The sequence below is a fragment of the Leptopilina heterotoma genome, unplaced genomic scaffold, assembly GCF_015476425.1.
Source record: "Leptopilina heterotoma isolate Lh14 unplaced genomic scaffold, ASM1547642v1 Lhet_17, whole genome shotgun sequence".
Classification (NCBI taxonomy): Eukaryota; Metazoa; Arthropoda; class Insecta; order Hymenoptera; family Figitidae; genus Leptopilina; species Leptopilina heterotoma.
Window position 1 is genome coordinate 3,644,526 of NW_025110886.1, and position 25,746 is coordinate 3,670,271.

At 25.7% G+C, this 25,746-nt stretch overlaps 1 protein-coding gene across 1 annotated transcript; it reads left to right on the forward strand.

Moving 5' to 3' along the window:
• Window positions 1-3,426: 3,426 nt before the first annotated feature.
• On the forward strand, window positions 3,427-17,859 carry LOC122499637 (membrane-associated protein Hem). Its single transcript, XM_043608088.1, has 4 exons — window positions 3,427-3,518; window positions 3,588-4,254; window positions 7,609-9,661; window positions 16,756-17,859. Exons 2-4 carry the CDS (start codon window positions 3,772-3,774, stop codon window positions 17,586-17,588), a joined length of 3,369 nt encoding a protein of 1,122 aa, XP_043464023.1. The 5' UTR covers window positions 3,427-3,518; window positions 3,588-3,771; the 3' UTR covers window positions 17,589-17,859.
• Window positions 17,860-25,746: the final 7,887 nt, after the last annotated feature.

Here is a 25,746-nt window from a genome sequence, read left to right on the forward strand (position 1 = left end):
TTAATAAAATATTTATTTAAAAAAGATGTTATTGATGTTTTCGAATAATTTTCGTTTTAAAAACCTGTAAAAATTCCGTTTTTTAACCTGGAAAATCTGGAAAAATCAGGGAATTTGAAAAGAGCAAAAGCGTGGCAACCCTGTAATTTAAATTCTCTTTCCAAAGGATAATTAACGTAAAAATTTCTATTTTCTGATTTGCTGTAGACTAACATCATATTTTAACAACTTAATAATAAAAATTATAATAATAAATTTTCGGACAAACTAATAAGTTATCTAACTAATGTTAATTTTATAAAAGTTTAAAAAGTTTATTATAAGAATGTAGGTATTACTTGGAAGAGAAATAAATTCATTTCATGGAAAGTAAATTAAAAAAACAGAATAATCAATTTTTTTAAAATTACTTTCTGTGGAATAGATTACAAGTTGAAAGTATTGTTTTCAATTTAGTCTTATTGATGAATTAATTATTTTGCAATTTCTTTTGAAAAATCTCTAAATTATATAAATTAGTGTTGTTTAAAGCCAGGAAAAAGGATCGTTTCTTTCACAAAACCTGAAGTAATTAATGTTCTATCACATGTATATAATGTGTCAAGAAAGATATGAAACAAAAAAAAATTCAGAGTTATATTTTTTCTATCAATCCAAAAATGTAAAAACACACGGTGACCTATATATTAAATTATAATTGAGCATTTTAACATAATTTCACATTCTATCTTCTACTTCCTCGTGAATAACTATGTCTACTTACGATGCGAGAATAATTACTGTTTTTTAATGTTGCTTGGATATCATAAACCACCAAGCGGCATTTTTTTTACTTTCAAACAATTTTTCATTTTTAATCAACTCTCAATAGAGTTGCGATTTCTTGTTTTTCATGTACCTAAATAAAGTAAGATACTGACCAATCACCCGAATGTAGCTTCAAATTTTTCTCTTTTTCAAAAAACTATAAAGAAAACGAAAAAAAAGTTAGGATGTCGCGCGTATTATGAATATTATAAATAAAAATAAATTATGATTGTGAATCTCTTGTGGTTACGTTAATGTGATTCTAAATCGAAAAACACTACTGTAAAGAATTAAAATAAAACATACATTTTACACTTATATTTGTTGCATTTCATTTTACTCTTTTAAAAAATAGCTTTTTAAGGTGGGTACAATTTTTAAAATTTTGCAATTGCATTAAAATGTTTTCAAATAGTGCAATTCAAGACGAAAAAACCCTTTTTTATTTTTAAATCCGTCAACTGGAACTTGAGAAACAAATTTTTTAATTCTTAATAATTTTTACAAAAAAAAATTTTTTTTACACAATATTTTCAAGGATTTTTCTGAACCATATTGAGTGTCAAAAAAACCTTTTGGTTAAAAAATAATATTTTTTAGGTTTAGGTGATCCGTTTGGGAAATTCTGACCTTTTTTTCTTTGTGTATTTAAATAAAATACAGTTAAACTTACACAAACATAAGCGTAAGGCAAGAATTCAATTATTTTTATATAAATAATAACATTCTTTGGAAAAATCCAATTATTTCTATATAAATAGTACAATTTTTTGCAAAAGTTGAATTATTTTTATAAATAGTAAAATTCTTCGCAAGAATTCAATTATTTTCAAAACAATTTTAATTAAATTTCTCGACAGAATTCAAAAATTTCCATAAAATTCAATATCAACAAAAATTTAAAATTCTCTAAAAATCATTGAATTATTCTCAAAATATTTTAAAAAAATTTTATATGAAAATTAAATTACTTTCAATGCAATTTTTAAATATATTCGTCAAAAAAATTTACAGAAATTCAATTATTTTCAAAACAACTTTCAATTGAATGTTTTGAAAGAATTTAATTATTTTCAAATATTTCTATAAAATTCTTCAAAACAATTCAATTTTTCCTAAAATTTAAATAAATTCTTCGATCATTTCAATTATTTTCATAAATAATAAAAATTTTTACAGCAATTCAATTATTTACAAATTTTTTATATATTTCTTCGCAATAATTCAATTATTTTCATAAATAATAAAATTTGTATTCAATTATTTTTGTAAAAAATAAAATTCTTTTTAGGAATTTAATAATTTTCTTAAATAATAAAACTCATTGCAGAATTTCAATTATTTTTCAAAGAAATTTTTCAAAAATCATTAAAAATAATGGATTTATAGAAGAATTTTAGTTAAAAGCATTAGAAAAAAATTAAATTTTTGAGAAGTTACAAATTATTGCAGAAATTCAATTATTTTCAAAAGTAATAAAATTCTTCTTAAGGATTAAATTTTCTTTACTAATAATAATAAAACTTATCGTAGAAATTCAATAATTTGTAATACAATTTTAATCGAATTTCTTAACAAAATTTAATTATTCTTAAAAATTGTTTTAAAATTCGTTGAAAGAATTTAATTATATTTAAAAATTTGTTGATAAAATTCTTTATAAGAATTAAATTTTAAAAAACATTCAATTATTCAATAAATTATTTACTTTTTTATTTAAATAATGGAATTCTCGTTGAATTTTCTAATAAAAATTGATTTAAAAATGAATTTGAGTTAAAATTTTAGATTATAATAATTAAATATTAAAAACATTACAACGTGGATTTTTAGAAATGATTGAATTTTAAAATTAATTTTTTTGAAAAAGGTTAATTGAATTCTTTTTAATATTTGAAGTTTTTATTTTTTTATATATATTCATTTAATTGAAGAATTTGCGAATAATTGAAATTTCGTAAAATTGAATATTGTAAACAAATGGATTTGAAAATTGCCAAAAAACTTTTTTGAAAATTATTAAAAATAATTGATCTAAAGTAGAATTTGAGTTAAAAATTGTTGAAAATAATAATTGAATTCAAATGTGGAAAATAATTTTTAGTTATAAAAAAATTTAATTTATAGATTTAAGCTTAGGTTCGAGCTTCGAGCCCTGTTTTTGGTAATTTAGTAAATTTTTAAGAAATACAAAAGTCACTATAATTCACTAGCATAGGGAATTTTGTTTTAAGTAGTTTATAAGACTGATAAGACTATTAAATCACTAAATATTTAAATTAATAATTAAATAAGTAACAAATTAGAGAAATAAGATGAAATTAATTATTAATATAATAATGCATTTTTCTCTCTATTCTATTAAATATTATGTATTATTATAAATTTTCATTGAATTACCGACAGCGACAGGTGATAAAATCATTCCCTACTATTTAGGCCCCAGTCCCTTGCGTTGTAATGAGAGAGAATGCAGTAAACGTATATTTGCGTCTTTTTCTCTCCCATTACGACGCAACGCAAAACGCTGTCATGGGACTCCACCCTTAGTGATATAGGGACTTCTATACTTTATTTAACATTGTTGGTACTTCTTCTCATATATGAAATTTCACTAGCATCTGATTTCAGGGTATAAAAATATTGGTGTTTAGATTTATATAGTGCTTGACTGTGTAAATTTTTTTAACTTCACTGTTGAATAAACTTTCGTATGTGTTTAATTTAATTCTTAAAATTTGCTTACTTGATAAAATATCTAAATGTTGTTATAATTTCAGGTTAAAGAATTTGAGCACAACTATTAATCCTAGTTATGGGAAAAAGTATTTAAGAACACGGGGTGGGGCATTCCTGTGACAGGAGAACCGTGCTACGTGCAGGTGAATAATAATAATACCATTGATCATGATTGCTTCGTAAGTTTTATTCTGGAAAAATTGATGAGACAGCATAGTGAGAATCATGGCACGACCGATTGTACCCAGCCAACAGAAAATGGCTGAAAAGCTGACTATTTTAAATGACCGTGGAATCGGCATGCTCACACGTATATACAATATCAAAAAAGCTTGTGGCGATGCTAAATCTAAGCCGGGATTCTTGTCTGACAAGTCATTGGAGTCTTCTATAAAAACAATAGTGAGGAAGTTCCCGAACATTGACATCAAAGGATTGCAAACAATCACAAATTTAAGAAATGAAATTATTAAGTCACTATCCTTATACTATTACACGTTCGTTGATTTACTCGATTTTAAAGATAATGTTTGTGAATTGTTAACCACGATGGATGCTTGTGGTGTTTACATGGATATAACTATTAATTTTGATTTGACAAAAGGATATTTAGACCTCGTTGTTACTTACACGAGCTTAATGATACTTCTATCAAAAGTTGAAGATCGGAAAGCTGTTCTTGGACTTTTTAATGCTGCCCATGAAATGGTGAGATCAATTTCAAAATTATTTTTTAACGTTTTCAAATTTCACACAATTTTTAAACGCTGTATCTATACTTATTTAGTCCGATAACAGGCTGAATAATGCATTATTTCATCAAATATTTTTAGTTATTAGCAATAATTTTCAATCAAAACTTGTTTTTACAAATTTTTAATCCATTTATATTTCAATAAATTTAAATTTTAAATTCCTGTAACTTTCATCAATTAAAATCTAAATTGACTCTGAATTTAAATCGTCAACATTTTTAATCTCTTGAATTATGTAATTCATCTTATTTTAAATTTTAATAAATTTCTAATTCAATCGTAATCGTTTCAAACTTCAATTTGTGCATTTTTTTATTGATTTATGCTTTAAGAACAATTTAGCAAAATTTGATAAATCATTTTCTTTCTTAAAAATAAGATTTTTGTGAATTGTAAATTTTTGTGATTAACTACAATAATCTTCGTAGGTATTTTTTCTATTTCTATGACAATAATTTCTTTTCAAATAACTTAATTAAATATTTAATAACTTAATTCTTGAAGAATTATAATAAAATTATTACTTATAAATTATTTAATGAAAAATTTTAATTCTTAAAATTTTCAAAAGAGTTGCGATTACAATTTTCATAAATAGATGAATTTCAAAGGTTTCAATTTGAAATTTTAGAAAATTTCAATTTTTAATGAATTTAAATAGAAATTTTAAGAACAACTGATTTCAGAAATTCAATTATTTTCAAAAGTGATAAACTTCTTTGCATAAATTCAATTATGTTCAAAAATTTAAACATAATTTCGTCAAAATTTAAATTATCTTTTTAAATAATAAAATTCTTCTCCGAAATTCAATTATTTTCAAAAAAAATTTAATGAAATTCTTGGCAAAATTTCAATTATTTTCAAAAATTTTCCTCATTTTAATTATCTATTTATTAATATCTACTATTTTAATAAAATTTTCCAAAAGAATTCACAACAATTCAATTATTTTCTAATTTTTTATAAAATTTCTTCGCATCAATTCAATTATTTTTAATTTTTTAATGAAGATTCTCAAAAAAATTCAAATATATTCAAAGCATTGAAAAAATTATGATCTAAGAAATTCAATTATTTCGAAACATTAAAAAATTCTTTTAAAAATTTTATTATTTAAAAAAATTATGACAAAATTCTTTGCAAGATTTAGTTAATAAAATTGCAATTTTAATAAAATTTTTCCTTACAATGCAATTATTTTCAATAAAATTTATTCTTCTTAAGAATTCAATTATTTTCACAAATAAAAATTTTTTTTATGGGAATTCATTTATTTAAAAAAATTTGAATAAAATTCTTCGCAAGAAATTAATTATTTTCATAAATAATAAAAATTTTCTCGAATATTCAATTATTTAAAAAAAAATTGATAAAATGCCGTACAAATTTAAAAAATGATAATAAAATTGATAATAGAATAAATTATTTTCGTAAAATGTAACATTCTTCCTAGGTATACAATTATTGTCAAAAATGTTTGTAAAAATCTTCGAAACAATTTAGTTATTTTCGTAAAAAATAGAATTCTTCGAAGCAATTCAATTATTTAAGAAATTTTAATAAAATTCTGCCCAAGAATTCAATTCTTTTTAAAAATAAAATTTTTCACAGGAATTCTATTATTTAAAAAAAAAATTCAATAAAATTCTTTGTCAGATTCCAGTTATTTTCAATTTTTTAATGAAATTTCTCGATAGAATTTAATTATTTTCAAAAAGTTTTAAAAAATTCTGAGAAATTCAATTATTTAAAAGAATTTGAATAGAATTCTTCACAAAGAAATTAATTATTTTCATAAATAATAATATTTTTCTCCGGAATCCAATTATTTTCACAAATAAAATTTTTCACAGGAATTCAATTCTTTAAAAAGATTTTTAATAAAATTCGTTGCAAGAATTCAATTATTTTTATAAATAACAAAAGTTATCGCAGAATTTCAATTATTTTGTATACAATTTTAAATAAAATGATAGAAAATTGCATTTATTTTTAAAATTACTTTTTAAATTCGCTGAAAGAAATCAATTATTTTTAAAAATTTATGAAATTCTTCATAAAAATTCAATTTTAAGAAATATTCAATTATTTAATAAATTATTTATTTTTGTATTGCTACAAAAAAATATTTAATAGGTAATTAACTAAGGGGTTATAATTTATAATAATAATTATATTATTATATAATATATTACTTTTATATTTATTATATATTGTTACTAGTCAAAATCTGTACTACTTACAACCGAAACATGGACGGGGATATTATTGACATTATTTTTCTTTTATTTTTTGTTTGAATTACTTAAAAATTAAATTGTTTTTTATTTTAAAAATAAATTTTACTTAAACTGAATTGTAAAAATATGAAATTTAATAATTTTCAAAGACATTTTATTAAAATTTAACACTCATAAACCTTCCAATTTCTTTTCATTTTTTTTTATTTTTCTTTTCTCTTACATCTTATTTTTTTCAGAATTAATTTTTTTGGATAATTTATTATGTGTAAAAAAATCAAAATAAACATTGAAACTTAACCTTCAGTTTTATTTATTAACAGTTTCTATAAAAAAGTGAGAATCGACAACTGCATACTTAATAATTTCTTTTCTAAAAACTTTTGGTCGATTACGGTCGACCGTAACTGACAAATATTTTTACATTATCATTGCAATAACGTATTTTTTTAACTAATTTTCACTATAAAAATGAAATATAAATAATAAATCCGAATTTTTAATCCAAAATCATATTTTTGATTTTTGTCAAAATATCTAATTAATTTTTTTGTTGAATATTGTTTAATTTTTTTTAAAGTTAGTATTGATATCGGTTGATGTTTAAAAATTTTAAATTATGTCCATGGATTATGGACGACCCCAAAGAAACGTGGAACATATACTTGTAGATTTAACAATTGTTTAAATAAATAATTTTCCAAACATAAATTTTTCTAAATATGCAAATAACTAAGCTGGGCAATAAGATATTAAGATATTTTAAAGATTTAACAATTCAACAATTGTTTAAATAGATAATCGTTATTTACTAACTCCACTGTAAAATAAAGGATCTAAAGTAGACCTGATTACGGTATTAAAAGAGAACCAAATTACAATTTATTACCAACATTGGTATTAAATTATTTAAAATTTGGAGTTTCTTCAGCTAACCATGTTTCTACAAAGAAAAGTAGTAATCAAAAATAATTTCCAATTTCGCATTCGTAATCAACGATCCAAAAAATTAAAATTAACCCAAATTAATCAAACTGAAATAGTTGCTTTAATTAAAATTCCAGGTGCACAGCCAGTCAGATCAAAGTTTTCCACGTTTGGGGCAAATGATAATGGATTATGATGCGCCATTAAAAAAACTCTCAGAGGAATTTGTACCACACTCGAAGCTACTGAAGAACGCTTTAACATCATTGTGGCCAATATATCCTGGCAGAAATTTAACAGCCGACACTTGGAGAGCGGATCAGAAACTCAGTTTAGTGGGGAGTCCAGGACAAATTTTAAAGGCAGCAGCGACTGATACAATGTCATGCGAAACATTGAGTTTGGAGCGCGTCGAAAGATGGATTATTCTTGGCTTTACTCTCTGTCATTCGTTTCTTAATCAAGAACAGCCGAATCAACTTTGGACAACTGCGCTGGAATCCGGCTGGGTTCTTGCTCTCTTTCGAGATGAAGTCATTTACATTCACCAGTACATCCAAGCCTTTTTCGAAGGCATTAAAGGCTACGGCAAAAGAGTCTCCGAGGTGAAGGAATGTTACAATCACGCGATTCAAAAAGCTGGCTATCGTCACAGAGAGAGGAGAAAATTCCTCAGAACGGCTCTCAAAGAACTGGGGCTAATTTTAACTGATCAACCAGGTCTTCTAGGACCGAAAGTGCTGCTGATTCTAATGGGCCTCTGTCACTCTAGAGACGAAGTTTTCTGGCTCCTGCGACATCGAGTCAATCCTCCTAATCAGGGCAAAGGCAAAGGTCGTGGTGGCGAAGACTTGGTCGACAGACAACTACCAGAATTACTCTTCCATTGCGAGGAGCTTCGGGCTCTCGTTAGAAAGTACTCTCAAGTTCTTCAGAGATACTACGTGCAATTTCTCTCCGGCTTTGATGCACCTGCACTGCACCAAATGATTCAGAATCTTCCCGTCTGCCCCGAGGAAGAAGGGGCAATTTTAAGCGACTTGTGCTCTCAAATTGCGAGTCTCACAGTGAAACAAGTCGAGGACAATGAGCTATTTGACTTCAGGGCTTTTAGACTCGATTGGTTTAGACTTCAGGCTTACATGTCGATCGCCAAGAGTGGAATGAATCTGGCCGAGAATAGGGAGCTCACATCCTTTATGGATACCGTTATCTTTCACACAAAAATGGTCGATAATCTAGATGACGTGCTTGTTGAAACTTCCGATCTTTCAATCTTCTGCTTCTATAGTAAAATTTTCGAGGATCAGTTTCACATGTGCCTGGAATTTCCAGCTCAGAATAGATACATCGTTGCTTTTCCTCTCATTTGTAGCCACTTTCAGAGTTGTACCCACGAACTATGCCCAGAAGAACGTCATCATATTAGAGAGAGAAGTTTGTCGGTGGTCAACATGTTTCTCGATGAAATGGCAAAAGAAGCCAAGAACATTATTACAACAATCTGTGACGAGCAGTGTGATATGAGCGATAAACTTCTTCCGAAACATTGCGCGATTCTTATCTCTCAAACTTTGAATCGTAAAAAGAAGGATAAAAACAAGAAGAACATGATTGAAATTCACAAACCGGGAATTGAGAGTTACAGAAAAACTAGAGAAGAATTGACGACAATGGATAAATTGCATATGGCCTTAACTGAACTTTGTTACGCTATTAATTATTGTCCTACAATTAACGTTTGGGAATACACATTCGCCCCAAGAGAATACCTTCATCAGCATTTGGAGAACAGGTTTGCTCAAGCTTTAGTTGGAATGGTTATGTTCAATCCGGATACGAGTGAAATTGCAAAACCGTCGGAATTATTTGTCAGCGTTCGAGCCTATATGAATGTTCTTCAGACTGTTGAAAATTATGTTCACATTGATATTACGAGGGTCTTTAATAATGCGTTACTGCAGCAAACACAACCTTTGGATAGTCATGGAGAGAAATCGATTGCAGCTCTTTATACTCAATGGTATTCGGAAGTTTTACTAAGAAGAGTCAGTGCTGGGAATATTTGCTATTCTGGCAATCAAAGAGCTTTTGTCAGTCTCACTGTTGAAGGAGCGATTCCTTTTAATGCTGAAGAGTTCTCAGACATTAATGAACTAAGGGCTTTAGCAGAACTTATTGGACCTTACGGTAAGAGTTCTTTTCTACTTTTTGTTATACATATGGAGCCAAAACATTTTTTATTTATATGGGGCATTCCACGCCAACTCGGAAATCATTTTGCCTTTGCATCTCAAATTTTTTTTTAAACATTTTTTTTTCTTTTAGTACTCTTTGAAATGAGCTACCTTGAATTTTTTCAAATTCTTTCATAAAGCGGTTCAGGAGATACAGATTTTTGAAAAATGATGTTTTTTACGTAAATTTTTTTAAATGCTTATAACTCAGTCAAAAATTAATCAAATTTTCGTATGGAACTGCCCTAATAATAGTTTAATAATTACACATAAGTTAATAAACAAGAATGTTGAAAAAATGATATTTTCCACAATTTTTGATTTTTCAAATACAAATAATTTCATAATTTCTGACCGAATCAGATTCAAAAATAGATCAATCGAAGCCTTTTGTAATGCTCTTCAAGTTGGTAATAATATTTTTAAAGTTACATACTTCTACATAATTTAAAAAAATTTTCATAAAAGTCTTATTTTACAAAATTTTAGATTTTAAAATTTTACATATCTCTGGCTAATATGGACGAAAAATGTTCAATGAAGGCTCAAAAGATGCGTTTGAAAAAACTCTATAAAACTAAAGAAAAACATTTATAGGTGTCCTAACATTTTTTTTAAGTTATGGCTAAAAAACTTTTTTTTACAAAACGAAAAATGCAAAAAAATATAAGTAGTTAAACTTTATGAATCGGGCTGAAAATACTCTCATTTTATGTCCCCCGAGGAGACCTACAATTTAAAAAAAATTGAAGCCTTTAGCTCTTTCTCGTTCTGGGATATTGAGACAAATGTAATGTTAGTACACACACACACATCGGGACATTCTTTTTAAATCCGTTTTTTGGGCTTCTGAGGTCAAATTACATCGAAATTTTTATTTATTTATAACATTTATACGGGCAGTGCCCATTCGTACATAAAGTACTAAAAGATTAGGTTTCATGAAAATAAGTTTATAAATATGTCAAAAAATCACAATCCAAAATTTTGCTAATACAATCCTTCCTCTATGAGGAAGCAAAATTGTTAATTTAGTGCTAGTTTCTTACAAAAAATTTTTTAAAAAATTGATCAATACATACATTGTTAAAAATTAAATTTTATTTTTAAAATTTTATCGTAAATTATTTTTAAATTTTTTAAAAATATTTTTATTAAAAATCATTGACTTAAATCGAATCAGTTTTGAAAAAGTTTAACCTTTTGATATGAAGAAAACTTTGATCATATGCAAAATGACTAAATAAACAATTTTTGTAAGATTCAAATTGTTTTCTTGAAAATTGATATTTGTTCTTCCAGAAGATACGAATAACAATAATATTAAAAATTCTTTAATGTCAATTCAATATTTTTTCTGAAGGTCTGCATATCTGTAAACAACCTCCTTAAGACGAATGAACTTTATTTTATAAATGTTAAATTGTATTAAAAATTATTTAAAAATTAAATATACTTGTCGTTAATGCTTCCTACACGAGAAAGCAAATTTTTTTTGCTGATCGTAGAGAGGAAGCAAAATGTTCATGTAATGAACATCTGGATTTACAACTTGTACTATTTTAAATTAATTAATCGAAAAATTCAATTATTTTCACAAATAAAGTTTTCAACAAGAATTGAATTATTAAAAATAAAATTTTGATAGTATTTATTATATTTCGAAATAATTAATTATTTTAAACAATTTTTTGCTAAAATTCTTATGAAGAATTTAATTATTTTCAAAAATAACAAAATTATTCACAAAAATTCAATTCTTATTAAACATTTTAATAAAATTCTTCTCAGGAATTCAATTATTTTTGAAAATTTTAATAAATTCTTAGCAACTATTCAATTATTTCATAAATAATAAAATTCATTGCAGGATTTCAATTATTTTTAATACAATTTTACAGGAATTGCTCCAAAAATGTAAATATTCTTAAAAATTTAATTTCAATTCGTCGAAAAAATCAATTATGTAATAAAATGTTTTATTAAAATTCTTTGGAAGAATTCAATTATTTACAAAAATATTAGAATTTTTCACAGGAATTCAATTATTTTCAAATATTTTAATAAAATTGTTCGAAAGCAATCGATTATTTTAAATACAATTCTAATTAAATTTTTTTGTTATAATACAATTATTCTTGTAAATTTTAATAAAATTCTTCCCAAGAATTCAATTATTTACATACATAATTCTTCGAAAGAATTTAATTATGTCTATATATATATAAATCTATAATCTATAATCTATATTATAATCTATATCTATAATCTATATTGAGCGGATGGGAAGAAGAACTCGATGTGACGCTCCGCTGCACGCTGTATTGTCAGTCAAGAGTTCCAAATGCCAATAAAATTAAAGTTTGAAATTTTGAATTTTAAAAAGTGCTACATTATAGAAAATAAAGAGGCGCATCTTTTTTTCCTTTGAATTTTTTTTATAGAACAATTAGTTTAAATAGTAAGTGCAAAAAACTAAAAAAAATTTATTTTTATTTTTCATTCAATTTTAAAACATAAATCATCGTAGTTAAGACAAATATTGATAAAATTAATCGGTATTTGATATACAAACTCGTTAGGGTCTATAGAAGACGATAACATATCAAAAAACTTAAAAATTATTAATTGTTTAATAATATTTAATTATTATTAATGATCTACCAGCAATCACATTTTCTTACCTTCGCCGACAAAAAGTCAGTGGGGAAGTTTCGAATTAAAAGAACTTCCAGTGAGTCATTTGTTCTTCAATGTATAAAGATGTTTTCTGAAAAATTTCAAATTGATTTATTAAAAAGTTTAGAAAATATCGAAGTTTAAACAAATTGCGCGTGGCGCGCTAGCGAGTCGCCGTGTATAGAGAATTATATTCTGTGTATAAATGATCTGCTTTTCATAACTTTTACATATACATTTATTTACTATCGCAAATAAATTGTTTTCAATTATATTAAACTTTTATAATAATAAATAATAAAATTATTTAAACATTTTTTAAATGTAATATATAATATTGAAACCTTATATTAAATTATTATAATTAAACACATTTTAATATGTGAAAATAAAAATAAATAAAATATTTTTTAAATACTAATAAATGTTAATAAATAACTCAAACTAATGTTAAGGTATTTTAATAACATATTTAATAAAATACTAGATATACATTAATTAAATTTTTCCTCTTTTCTTTTGACGCATCATAATATTTCCTTTTTCGTTCTAATGACATATTTTAACAATAACGTTAAAGGTAATATTTCACATTCTTAAAGCGTAAAAATTTTTAACAATAATTTGTAACGTAAATAACGAAATAATTACGAACTATCAATAATAATTTGTAAATAAGAAATTTAAATATTGAAAATGGAAAGTTTGAAAATATTTTCTTGTCCACATTATTATTATAGATATTTGAAAATTTTATACATAAAAATATTTTTAAATAACAAATTAATAAGAAAAATATTTATTCATATAGGTAACATAAATAATATTTTATTCTATTCATTTAGTAAAAATTTATTAATTTAAACATTGAATCAATTTTAATTTATCAATATAAATAAATTGAAAACAATTTATTTGCGATAGTAAATAAATGTATATGTAAAAGTTATGAGAAGCAGATCATTTATACACAGAATATAATATACACGGCGACTCGCTAGCGCGCCACGCGCAATTTGTTTAAACTTCGATATTTTCTAAACTTTTCAATAAATCAATTTGAAATTTTTCAGAAAACATCTTTATACATTGAAGAACAAATGTCTCACTGGAAGTTCTTTTAATTCGAAACTTCCCCACTGACTTTTTGTCGGCGAAGGTAAGAAAATGTGATTGCTGGTAGATCATTAATAATAATTAAATATTATTAAACAATTAATAATTTTTAAGTTTTTTGATATGTTATCGTCTTCTATAGACCCTAACGAGTTTGTATATCAAATACCGATTAATTTTATCAATATTTGTCTTAACTACGATGATTTATGTTTTAAAATTGAATGAAAAATAAAAATAAATTTTTTTAAGTTTTTTGCACTTACTATTTAAACTAATTGTCCTATAAAAAAAATTCAAAGGAAAAAAAGATGCGCCTCTTTATTTTCTATAATGTAGCACTTTTTAAAATTCAAAATTTCAAACTTTAATTTTATTGGCATTTGGAACTCTTGACTGACAATACAGCGTGCAGCGGAGCGTCACATCGAGTTCTTCTTCCCATCCGCTCATATATAATATAGATATATTATCTATAATCTATATATTATAATCTATAATCTTTTATATATATATAAATTTATATATAAATCTATATTTATATATAAATTACAAAATTATTCCCAAAAATCGAATCATTTCAGGGAATTTTAATAAAATTCTTTTCAAAATTCAATTATATTTAAAAGTAATAAATTTCTTCTTGGAGATTCAATTATCCTTTCTAAAAAAAGACATGGGATAAAAGAATCGAATGCACTCGAAAGTGTAACTCGAAAAGTATCGAAAAGATTAAGCATCGGTAATATGAATAGAAGGGCGAACTCATGTTTCCAAATGAAATTGTAGTACATTAAAAATTCACATATATTTAAGAGATGGAGCTGCAGTCTGAAATTATTCTTTTACTACTAAATAAATAATAATATACGGGTTCGTCTATAACCTGTTTATGTTCAAAATAAATAAATAAATAAATAAATAAATATAAATGATAAATAACATATAATTTGTAATTAAAAATATAATTAAATTAATAGAAAATTTTACACTTAAGCAAAAAAATATTTTAAGGGGACATTCCAGTTCAAAATGTAAAAAAAATCGATTTTTTTTTGTTTTTATTTTCGGATTTCTTATAGTGTCAAGAATACTCTCCTAAAATAATATTGCAAAATTCGAAGTAAAACAAAAATTATACATCCTTATTCTTCGCCATGTCAAAGATGTTTTTGTATGCGGATAAGCAATCGAATGATTTAAATGTTTTCTCATTTGCATTTTTTAAAAAAGACAAACAAAAATGTATTTGGTGTTGCTGATCACAAATTAGATATCAAATTTTCAAAATTCAAAATAGCGGATCCAATATGGCGAAAAAGACAATTTTTTAATTTTAATTTTTTTTTCGTTTAATTTTTTTTTTCGTCTACTATATTGCATCCGACATTTTTAATTTTAAAAAAATGATGTCATATTCGTAATCAGCGACCCCAAAAACCCCCCCGTAACGATTTTGAAGCAAATTCAATGATTTTGAAAAAAAATGTCCGCCATATTGGATCCGCCATTTTGAATTTTAAAAATCTGATTCCATATTCGTAATTAGCGACCTCAAAAACCCCCGAGTAAAGATTTTTAAGCAAATCCGATGATTTTTTAAAAAAAATTTCGAAACTTATGAACAAATCTTTAAATGCGTTTTTCTCAAAATGTCTTTTTTTGATCTGGTAAGAGTGATATCTCGAGTTCTTCTGAAGCGATTTTAAAAAATCAAACGGCTTTTGATTCAGCGACATCATGCCTATAAGTGAAACCTCAAAAACTGGAAAATTTCCAACTCCCCTTCTTTTTATAAGAGAAATTCTGAATAAAAACACCTTTTTTTTGCTTATTTTTGGGAAAACGTACTCTAAAAAAGGGGGGAAAGAAAATTCCACTTTTTTGAGGTTCCACACCTAAAGAATTATCTAACGAAGAGAATGTCACTTCGTTTTTGGTTTTATCTATTTTAGAAAGTTTTGAATCGATCTTACCACCGAAAATGGGCATTTTCGAAAATGGCGTATATCGCCGCCATTTTGAAATAAAAATAAAAAAAAAAATTTTTTACAAATTCTTAAATAAATTATTTATTACATGTAAAAGAAATTTTTTAAATAAATGTCATAGTTATTTTAATAATATATACTAAAAAAAGCCTTCTTTTTGCCTGTTTTGAACTGGAATGTCCCCTTAAGTAAAATAGAATTTTATTTAAAACATTATTAAATTGAAAAAATTAACATTAAAACTTTTAAAAATTGAACAAAAATGAACATGGCATAGAAGCAACGTAGACGGCCGAAGGCCGTCTGAGGCGCTAGTTTTAAGAAATCATAATAAAATTGTTCGCAAGAATTCAATTATTTTCATAAATAATAAAATGCTTTTTAGGAATTCAATTATTTTCAAAAAATTTAATAAAATGCGACACAAACATTCAATTATTGTCAAAAATTTTAATAGAATCCTTTGTAAAATTTAATTATTTTAAAAAACTCTTCACAATTCAATGATTTTCAGTATTTACTATTTTCATAAAATTTCCAAACAGAATTCAATTATTTAAAAAAAATTTTTTTTAATCTTGGTAAGAATTCGATTCTTTCTATGAATAATAAAAATTTCTAAAGAATTCAATTATTTAAATTAGAATTTGCATAAAATTAGTCGAAAGAAATGAGTTATTTAAAATTTTCTATATAATTCTTCGTAAGAATTAATTATTTTTATAAATATTTAAATTCTTTCATGAATAATAAAATTTGTTGCAGAAATTCAATTTATTGGCAGGATAAGAAAGAAGTAAATATCTTTTTTATGAAAATTAGGAAAAAGTCAGGAAAATAAAATATAGTATTGGAATTTTTGTCAGTTTTGTGAAGTGTCTAAAACGAGTTTCTTTGGTCGTCAAGATTGATTTTTCGATAGCTACTTTTTTTCGACATATAAAAACAAAAATAATTCTTTTAACAACTAGTAAAATTCAATTTCTGTTACTCTGACATATGGATAAACCAATTTTCAATTAAATAAAATTTTAAGTCTGTCGAAATATTTTTGACTTTTGGCCAAAATTTAGGGAAAATACAAAATAATTTCATTTTATATTTTCCCTAAATTTTCATATTCATACTTTTCGAGATTAAAACTGTAATTTCAATTTCACTTGTTGCAAATCCAAAATGAAATATTCTCAATTTTAGAGGACAGAATACTTAATAATAATTAATTATATAAAATGTATGTATTTACTTCTTTATTTTTCAGGTATGAAAATGTTGAATGAGACTTTAATGTGGCATATTGCAAGCCAAGTTCAGGAATTGAAGAAACTTGTCGCTGGAAATAAAGAAGTTTTAATTGCATTAAGGACAAACTTTGATAAACCAGAAGTGATGAAAGAACAATTTAAAAAATTGCAACAAGTGGACAACGTTCTTCAGAGAGTAACAATAATCGGTGTGATTCTCAGCTTCAGACAACTTTCTCAAGCCGCGCTTGTCGATGTTCTAGAGGAGCGAATTCCATTTTTATTAAGTTCCATTCTCGATTTCAAACATCATCTTCCGTCTGGTGATCCAATGCGTGTGGTGTCTGAAATGACTTCAGCCGCCGGTCTTACTTGCAAGGTCGATCCCACCTTAACCACAGCCCTTCGAAGTCAAAAGGCTGAAGTTGATGAAGATGAGCATATTTTAGTTTGTCTTCTAATGGTTTTTGTAGCGGTTTCAATTCCTAAACTCGCTAAAAATGAAAACTCATTTTATAGAGCATCTCTTGAGGGTCATTCGAATAATATTCACTGTATGGCCACGGCAATTAATAACATTTTTGGAGCATTATTCACGATCTGTGGTCAGAATGATATTGAGGACAGAATGAAAGAGTTTCTTGCCTTAGCTTCTTCCAGTTTATTGAGATTAGGCCAAGAAGCTGATAAGGAAGCAACAAGAAATAGAGAATCAGTTTATCTTCTTCTCGATCAAATTGTTCAAGAATCTCCTTTTCTCACTATGGATTTGCTTGAAAGTTGCTTCCCTTATGCATTAATTCGTAATGCTTATCATGATGTTTACAAATTGGAACATGCTCAACCTTAAAAAAAGACTCTTTGAAAGTCAAAACGTAATCGAAATTATTTTTTATTTATTTCTTTATTACAATTTATTTCAAATTAGATAAATTTAGTTATTTGACATGATAAATTTGTCAAAAATGTAAGCTTTGGAAAATTTAAAAAAATTGTATAAAAACGTTTTCAATGAGATGCTGTAAAGCCAGCGAATTTGCAACTATTTGCAACTTATGGAAAAATGCAAAGTGTACAGTTTTTAAAATGTAACGTATTATTTATAACTAATTTTATTGAAATATTGTTTCTTACACTGTTTTTTTCTTATTCTTAAGAGATTTCTTTCATCTTTTGTATCGAGAAACGTTACCTTATTAATTTTTGAAATATTTTTTATTATCATTATATAATGTTTATACAAATAATATTTTTCTTCATATGCTCGAAAATGGAGCTTTTGTGCTTTTGGAATAAAAAGTATCGTAAGTAACACACGGCTAAAGCAGTCAACGTAAACAATGTCTGTCTTGGCCCCTTGTTGCTTAATTCACTGTTAAATAATTATTTTTGAGAAAAATTTCTTTTAATTATTTGCAGCAAGGGCTCGAACTAGGTCCGTAAATCCTGTAAAAATTTGTAAATTTGCTTCAAGTCCGGAAAAGACAGTTTTTTTGAAAGAAGGTCTGTAAAGTCCGTTATTTGATAGAAAAAGGACGAAAGTTCGTAAATTGTACTATATAATTCGGAGAATTTTAGAGAAATTACAAATGATTGCAGAAATTCAATTATTTTCAAAAGTTATAAAATACATCGCAGAAATTCAATTATGTTCAAAAATTTTTTAAAATTCTCGTCAAAATTTCAATTATCTTTAGAAATAATAGAATTCTTCTTCGAAATTCAATTATTTTCAAACATTTTAATAAAATTCATGTCAATTTCATTTATTTTTAAACATTTTTCTCAATTTAATGATTTTTAATATATCTACAATTTAAATAAATTTTTTTAAAAGAATTCAATTATTTCAAAAAATATTAATAAAATTCTACGCAAACATTTAATTATTTTCATAAAATAATAAAAATTACACAGGAATTCAATTGTTTACAAATTTATTTTATAAATTTCTTCTAAATAGTTCAATCATTTTCTTAAATAATAACAATCATCCCTGAATTTCAATTCTTTTTAATAAAATTTTAATGGAATTTCTCGAAAAGTATAATTATTCTTAAAACTTTTATTAAAATTCGTCAAAAGAATTTAATTATTTAAAAATTTGTTGATAAAATTCTTTATGAGAATTGAATTATTTAATAAATTATTTTTTTTATTTTAATAATTGAATTCTAGTAGAATTTTCTAATAAAAATTGATTTAAAAATGAATTTTACTTACAATTTTACATTATAATTGAAGTCTTCCTAGAGAATTCAATTATTTACAAAAATTTTGATGAAATGCTTTATAAATTTGAAAAATTATAATAAAATTGATCATATAGAATACAATTATTTTCGTAAAATATAAAATTCTTTCTAGGAATACAATTATTGCCAAAAATGTTTTTTATAAACATTTTTGTCAATAATTTATTATTATAATCTTTATTTTTAAATTTTATAATCTTCGAAACAATTCAATTATTTTCGTAAAAAATAAAATTCTTCGAAGCAATTCAATTATTTGAGAAATTTTAATATAATTTTTCACTGGAATTCAATTATTTAAAAAAAAAATTTAATAAAATTCTTTGTCAGATTTCAATTATTTAAAAAAAATTGAATAAAATTCTTCACAAGAAATTAATTCTTGAAAAATTTTCTAATAGAAACTGATTAAAAAATGAATTTCAGTTAAATAAATTATAATTGAATATTTTTAATTATTTCTTCATACTTTTCACTAATAATTCTGTAGAATTAATCTTTTTGAAAAAATTTATTTCAATTTTACTTGAAATTATTTTTTTGAAGGTTTTATTTTCTAATACCTATATATTTAATTTTAAAAAATTTCCAAATAATTTAAATTTTGGAAAATTGAATTGTAAACAAATGAATTTGAAAATTTTTAAAGAACTTTTACAAAAAATTATTAAAAATAATGGATTTATAGATGAATTTTAGTTAAAAACACTAGAAAAAAATTGAATTTTGAAGAAATTACAAATTATTACAGAAATTCAATTATTTTCAAGAGTTATTTGTTTCTTCGCACAAAATAAAATAGTGTTCAAAAATAATAATATTCTTTTTAGGAATTCAATTATTTTCATAAATAATAAAATTTTAAAATTATTTAAAAATTTGTTGGTAAAAATAGCGTCAATTTTTAGAAGTAACTGAATTTTGAAATTAATTTTTTTTGGAAAAGTTTAATTGAATTTTTTTTATATTGTTTGAAGTTTTAATTTTCTAATATATATATTTAATTGAAGAATTTACGAATAATTGAAATTTTGTAAAATTGAATAATATAAACAAATGAATTTGAAAATTGTTAGAGGTCTTTTTCGAAATTAATTGATTTAATGAAGAATTTTAGTTAAAAATTCTTAAAAATAATAATTGAATTGAAATAATGAAAATAATTTTGAAGAAGTAGGTACAATATTCTTAAAATATGTATAAAATAATGATTTTATCACTGAGCCATCTTTAATTATTATAAAACATGAAGAAATCAATAATGAAAAATTTAATTTATAGTTTTAGGTAAAATTTTCTCTTTTTTGCCTCGGACTACTTATATTTTTGTTAGTAATTGGTCCGTAATTTTTCATTTTTGGTCCGTAAAGTCCGCATTATTAAATACTCTTGCTGGTTCGAGCCCTGTTTGCTAATCATAAAATTTAAATGTCTACAGTTTTTGCAAATGTTAATTAAAATTTTTCTACTGCTTCTTCTTTTTTTAAATTAATTTTTATTCCATCGCCAAAAATATTATATTTCAATATCAAAAATAAACCAAATGATCAAAAAAAAAAGTATCTATATTTTTTCATAGACTTCAAAGTTACTTTTGTCTAAAGTACACTCGAATGTCAGTTTAGTGGACTTTTTAGGTTGTGATGTACGAGACGACACTACAGGAAGTCTTATTTTATGTCAGTAAAGTATCAAAAAAGTGGTTTTGAATTGAAAATTTATAGTTAATCAAAATAAAAACAACATTATTACATTCTAGGAATAAAAATTTTTATTCTGAAGAATTATATAAAAATAATATGTAAAAATGCTACCTAAAAAAGTTTGTTAATAAATAGGTACTTTCATGAATATTAATGCACGTTCCTGATTTTCTTTGACCTGGTTCATCAAAGATTCTGTTCGCTTTAGCGGAAGACTCCCCCAGACAGTCCGTTAAACCGGCGTTTGGGTGTATTAAAATTTAACAGATTTTTACGAAGTTAAGAAATCTTACATCATATCTAGTTTATATTATAGTCTGTAAATCAGACTAAAATCTTTTTATGTCTTTACAAGACTAAATCGACTGATTCAACTGAAAAAAATATAAAAAAGAAAATTAACACAAATTTACGTATATGTGAAATAGCTTAAGAAAAACATATTATTTACTTTCAAGATTTATAATCTTTTTTTCACTATATTCCCTTTTTATACTTTGAATAATTGAATAGCAATCTCACATAAGATATGGATACAGATTTAACAATTGTCTATCGCTTAATTTAGTGTCAATTTCTATTTGAAAATGTGATGATATGTGAACTAAAGTCTTGATTATTGTTTAAACAAAAGGTAAACCAAAAGTATTTAATTCCTAAATTTTACGTCAGTATTTGATGTACATCTTTGAAAAATAATTTGTCCAAAACATTCTTCAGCTGCAATGTAATTTTACACTTGGTGAATATTGTATTAATTACAAATTTTTTACATATACGATAATTTTACAATAGTATTTATAAAATAAATAAAATTTAAAAATAACATTTGATCGAATTTAATTTAACCTGTGTAATGTTTTTAAGATTTTAAATGTTTTAGCAACAATTTTTAAGAATTTTAACAATTTAAAAATTGTTTATGGCATAACTAGAGACAAAGTTAGAGCAAAAATTGCGAAAAATTTAGTCAAAAATGCCAAATTTTAGCATGTTTTTGCAAAGAAAAAATAGAAGAATTTTTTTTTGAGAATTTGCACAATAAGGGTTCATTGCAGAAAGGCCTAACGTGTCAGAAAAACGTAGGCTCAGTCGAATCGGATAATTATCATAAAAGTTATAGCAATTTAAATTTGGCTATATGCTAAAATACGCATATTTGCAGAGAAAATTCGTTCTGCCTATTCCTGGTGAATTTTTGAGGGTTGTGACATCATTTTTCGAAATTTATCCATAACTTTTTACGTAATTAATATTTTTTAAATCTTTTGAACTGGAGCATCTCTGGGGGTCACCCTACGTAATTTTAATCGCAAAAAATATTTTTTGCGAAATTTTTTGTGTCTGTGCTTACTAGGTCCTCAACTTATAAAGTTTTAATTCACAATTTTCTAATAAATTTCAAAAAACAACTGTGGAGAATTAGAATGAATCCCACAATGTAAGGTTAAAGAATCACAAAGAATTTAAAACACACAAAAAGTTTATTAAGGAATGTCAAAAGTTTTCTGCTACAGTTAAGATAAGCTCTACACGAATCGATGACAATTAGACAAAGGATTCTTTCGCGACAGTCAAACGGTTTTGCCTCGTCAAAGGTTCGACGCCTTCTGTCCCTGATTTACCCCGGAGGAGACGCGTTTTCCTCGAGAGACCGTTGGTCCCAGGATCTCTCTTTTTAAGGATCACCATGTGTTTTCCACATGGTTCTTGGCTGGTGGATATGAAATGTATGAAATGTTTTAATTTTAATGAAAATCGGTATTTGGGGGTTTTTGAGGTTGCTGATTGCAAATCTGAAATTATTTTTTGAAAATTCAAAGTGGTGGATACAAAATGCTAGAAATAAAACACTTTAAATTTAGAGCATCAAATAACATTTATTATTTCAGATTAAATATTACAAATCATATAATCATTTGTTAGTCGACATTAATATTCGTCGTCTGAAGAGTGTGCAGATTCATCTTCAAAACTTGATGGTGAATTAGTATACAAATTTGTATCATCAGGTGTTGGCGCTTTTAACAGATTAATCGCATCACTTTCTAAAGTTTTTAGCTTTTTTGTCGGTAATTTTCGTAAACTTGATATTAATGAATCTGATGATACTAAAAGTCTACAAAAGATGTCTTCCATATTTTTAGCACGAGAAGTTTTCCGCGCGAAGTCTTGTCGATACTTTTTAATAAATTTATTACACGATTCTCGGGCTTCCTCAGACATTTGCCCAATTGGCAAAAGCGATGTTTCAACAATTTTTGCGCTGTGTATTAATATTTTATGCAATGTAGTTGGCATATAATACCAGGGATATAAATGTACATATAGGCGAGCTGTTTCTAGACAATATTTTTCATATTCAGGAACTTTTATTTGAAAACCACAACTTATTACTTGTAAAATAACGTGAAATCTTTTAATCAGTGTTTCATTGATACCCGTAATTGTTGCCGAAATTGTTGAATTTTAAAAAAAGGTACGTGCTGTATTTCCATCATTCGTGTTCCCAAATACCTGTTTAGGTTGATCAATCAAGAGTCCCAATTGTTCACGAAAACCTTTTTGAACATTGGCTTTTCTGATTGAAATGCTTTCTTGATCAACTTTTCGCTGTCGCCAAGTTTTAACTTCTAGGTTATAAGCAATGTGCAAAAGGCACTCGAATAATCGAATCCACGCATGCAAACTTGAAAGACCAAACTGCAAATTATCCTCGACAATAACTTTTTTTAACATTGCATCTACATTATTAAATTCTTTTGAAGTGCTCTGACAAATTTCTAAGCCGAAGATGTGCTGGTCAATGAATTACAAACTTTACCATCGACCATTGTTAATGCTAATTTATAATCTACATTAATCCCTTTTGCATCAATAATTATTTGCAGTGGAGTAAGATTACGCTCTTGTTCCGATATATTTTCTACTACTGCTTTAGTAGATTCAGGTGTTTCTTTTAAAAATTCGATTCTTATTGGCCGACAATATCGCGGGGACGAAGGCCGAGGATTTTTCAAAATAATGACATTACTTTTACCTGATTGTTCAACAGAAAAAAGTGAAAGCGGTACAAGTGATGTAAAAAATATGTTACTATCTGTTTTATTGGCATCAATATCATCGTCGAATTTTTGTTTGTAGCGGCTTTGAGCTGAAGTACCATCGCATCCCCATTTACAAATTAAATGTAAATTTTTAACGTCATTTTGTGGAAGCCTTTGTATTACATCATTTTGTACTAACAAAATCCGTTGAACTGTATGGTCTAACAATGCTTGAAGTTTTACTTCAGCTTTGCATTCCGTAACTATTAAATAGTAACAGGAAGGGTAACATTCTTTTTTTGCTTGTTAAACATTTTTATAGGAAGGATACAATTTACAGAGATGTCAAATACTGTTAGATCTAAGACCATTGTACATGTTTTTGGATAAGTGATTTTCAATAACAATTGATAATGCTACCTCATTTGTTATTTGTTTTTCGGAATTTTCGGTTAATAATAAAGACTGTCTATACCTTGTTGCTTTTGTCGGACTTCCTTCGCAAACGTTTTGGACTAACTTTGCTGTATCCCATTTTCCAGAGGCTCATAAACTCATGTGTGTAGCGTGGCCTTGGGCTAGTTCATCTGTACTGTATTTCTCTCGAATCTCCTATGACTTTCTGCGTTTACTTCGATCACTGCCATCTTCAAAAGTGGAAGACGGTCGTCCTCCTGTTTTCATACTCGAAGACGATTGAGGTTCTTCGGTGACTTCTATGTCCTTTGAATTGTCGCATAAATTAACTTGTACTGAAAGCCACGAATCATTGTTTTTTAAAAACCTTTCTGCAACTCTCTGATTTTCCTCAAACTTTTGACGAAATTTACTAAATAACTTTCTTAATTCAGTCTTTACTTTAGTACACAAAGTAAATGTATTTTCCAGTGGGCACAGGGACGTCTAAAAGACGTCTTAAAGACGTCCCTTTTTGTCCGCGGACGATTCGGGGACAATGATGGTAATGTCTCTGAGTCATCAAAAAGACAACTAAAAGACGTCTAAAAGACGTACTATGTCTGATCCAAAAGACGTCTTAAAGACATAAGAAAGGACGTCTAAAGTACGTCTTAAAGACATCTTTTGGACGTCTAAAAGACATAAAAAGGACGTCTAAAAGACGTCTTTTTGTACAAGTCCAAAAAACGTCCGCAAAAAGACATCCTTAGGACGTCTTTTGAACAAGTGTGCCCACTGGGTTTCTTGTGACAAGTGTTTTTCCAATAATTGTAAAAGAAAATTACTGTCCTTGTTTATATTATCCTTGATAACATAAAAATGTCTTTTCTCGTGACAGTCATTCCTTCAGTTCCAGAAACTGTCTGTAAAATAAAGAATAATGAACAATAATTATTTCATTTGATTCATTTAATCACTTGAATATATTATTGTCATTACTATTATTCTGTTTAAATATAGTAATTAACTATTGGATTCATAAGCAAGCTCTTGTATTCGTCATTTCCTTGTACATGACGTATTTTGTTTATAAAATTGTTATAAATAAATTACACAGGCACACAAAAAAAAAGTTTCATGGCCGAGACACTACAGTAGTATATTCCCATGTATTTTTGGCCGCTGAATCCGAATCTGAAGTCCGAATGCTCAAATTGGTTCTTTTTTTTAGTTATACTCAAAAAACGACTCAAAACACGAATTTGAACCAAAAAAATTAAAAAATTTTTTTGTGAGACATGACAATAGCATATTTCTATGTATTTTTTCCCGCTAAATCCGGATTCAAAGTCAGAATTGACAGATGTGCTCAAAATTTTGAGCTAAACTCAAAAAACGACTCAAAAAACCGAATTAAAATGACGAAAATGAAAAATTTTTTCTGTGACACTGCAAAAGTATATTCCTATGTATTTTTTCATGCTGAATCCGAATTCGAAGTCAAAATTGACAGATTTGCTCAAAATTTTGAGATAAACTCAAAAAACCACTGAAAAAAAGACTCAAAAAACCGAATTAAGTTGAAAAAATTTTTTTATGACACT

What these genes read in the sequence shown, in the direction of transcription:
- LOC122499637 (XM_043608088.1), top strand. Translation starts at nt 3,772, where the DNA reads ATGGCACGACCGATTGTACCCAGCCAACAGAAAATGGCTGAAAAGCTG. An exon ending in TTAATGCTGCCCATGAAATG is followed by an intron (nt 4,255 to 7,608) that starts GTGAGATCAATT and finishes TTAAAATTCCAG; the next exon opens with GTGCACAGCCAGTCAGATCA. An exon ending in AGAACTTATTGGACCTTACG is followed by an intron (nt 9,662 to 16,755) that starts GTAAGAGTTCTT and finishes TTTATTTTTCAG; the next exon opens with GTATGAAAATGTTGAATGAG.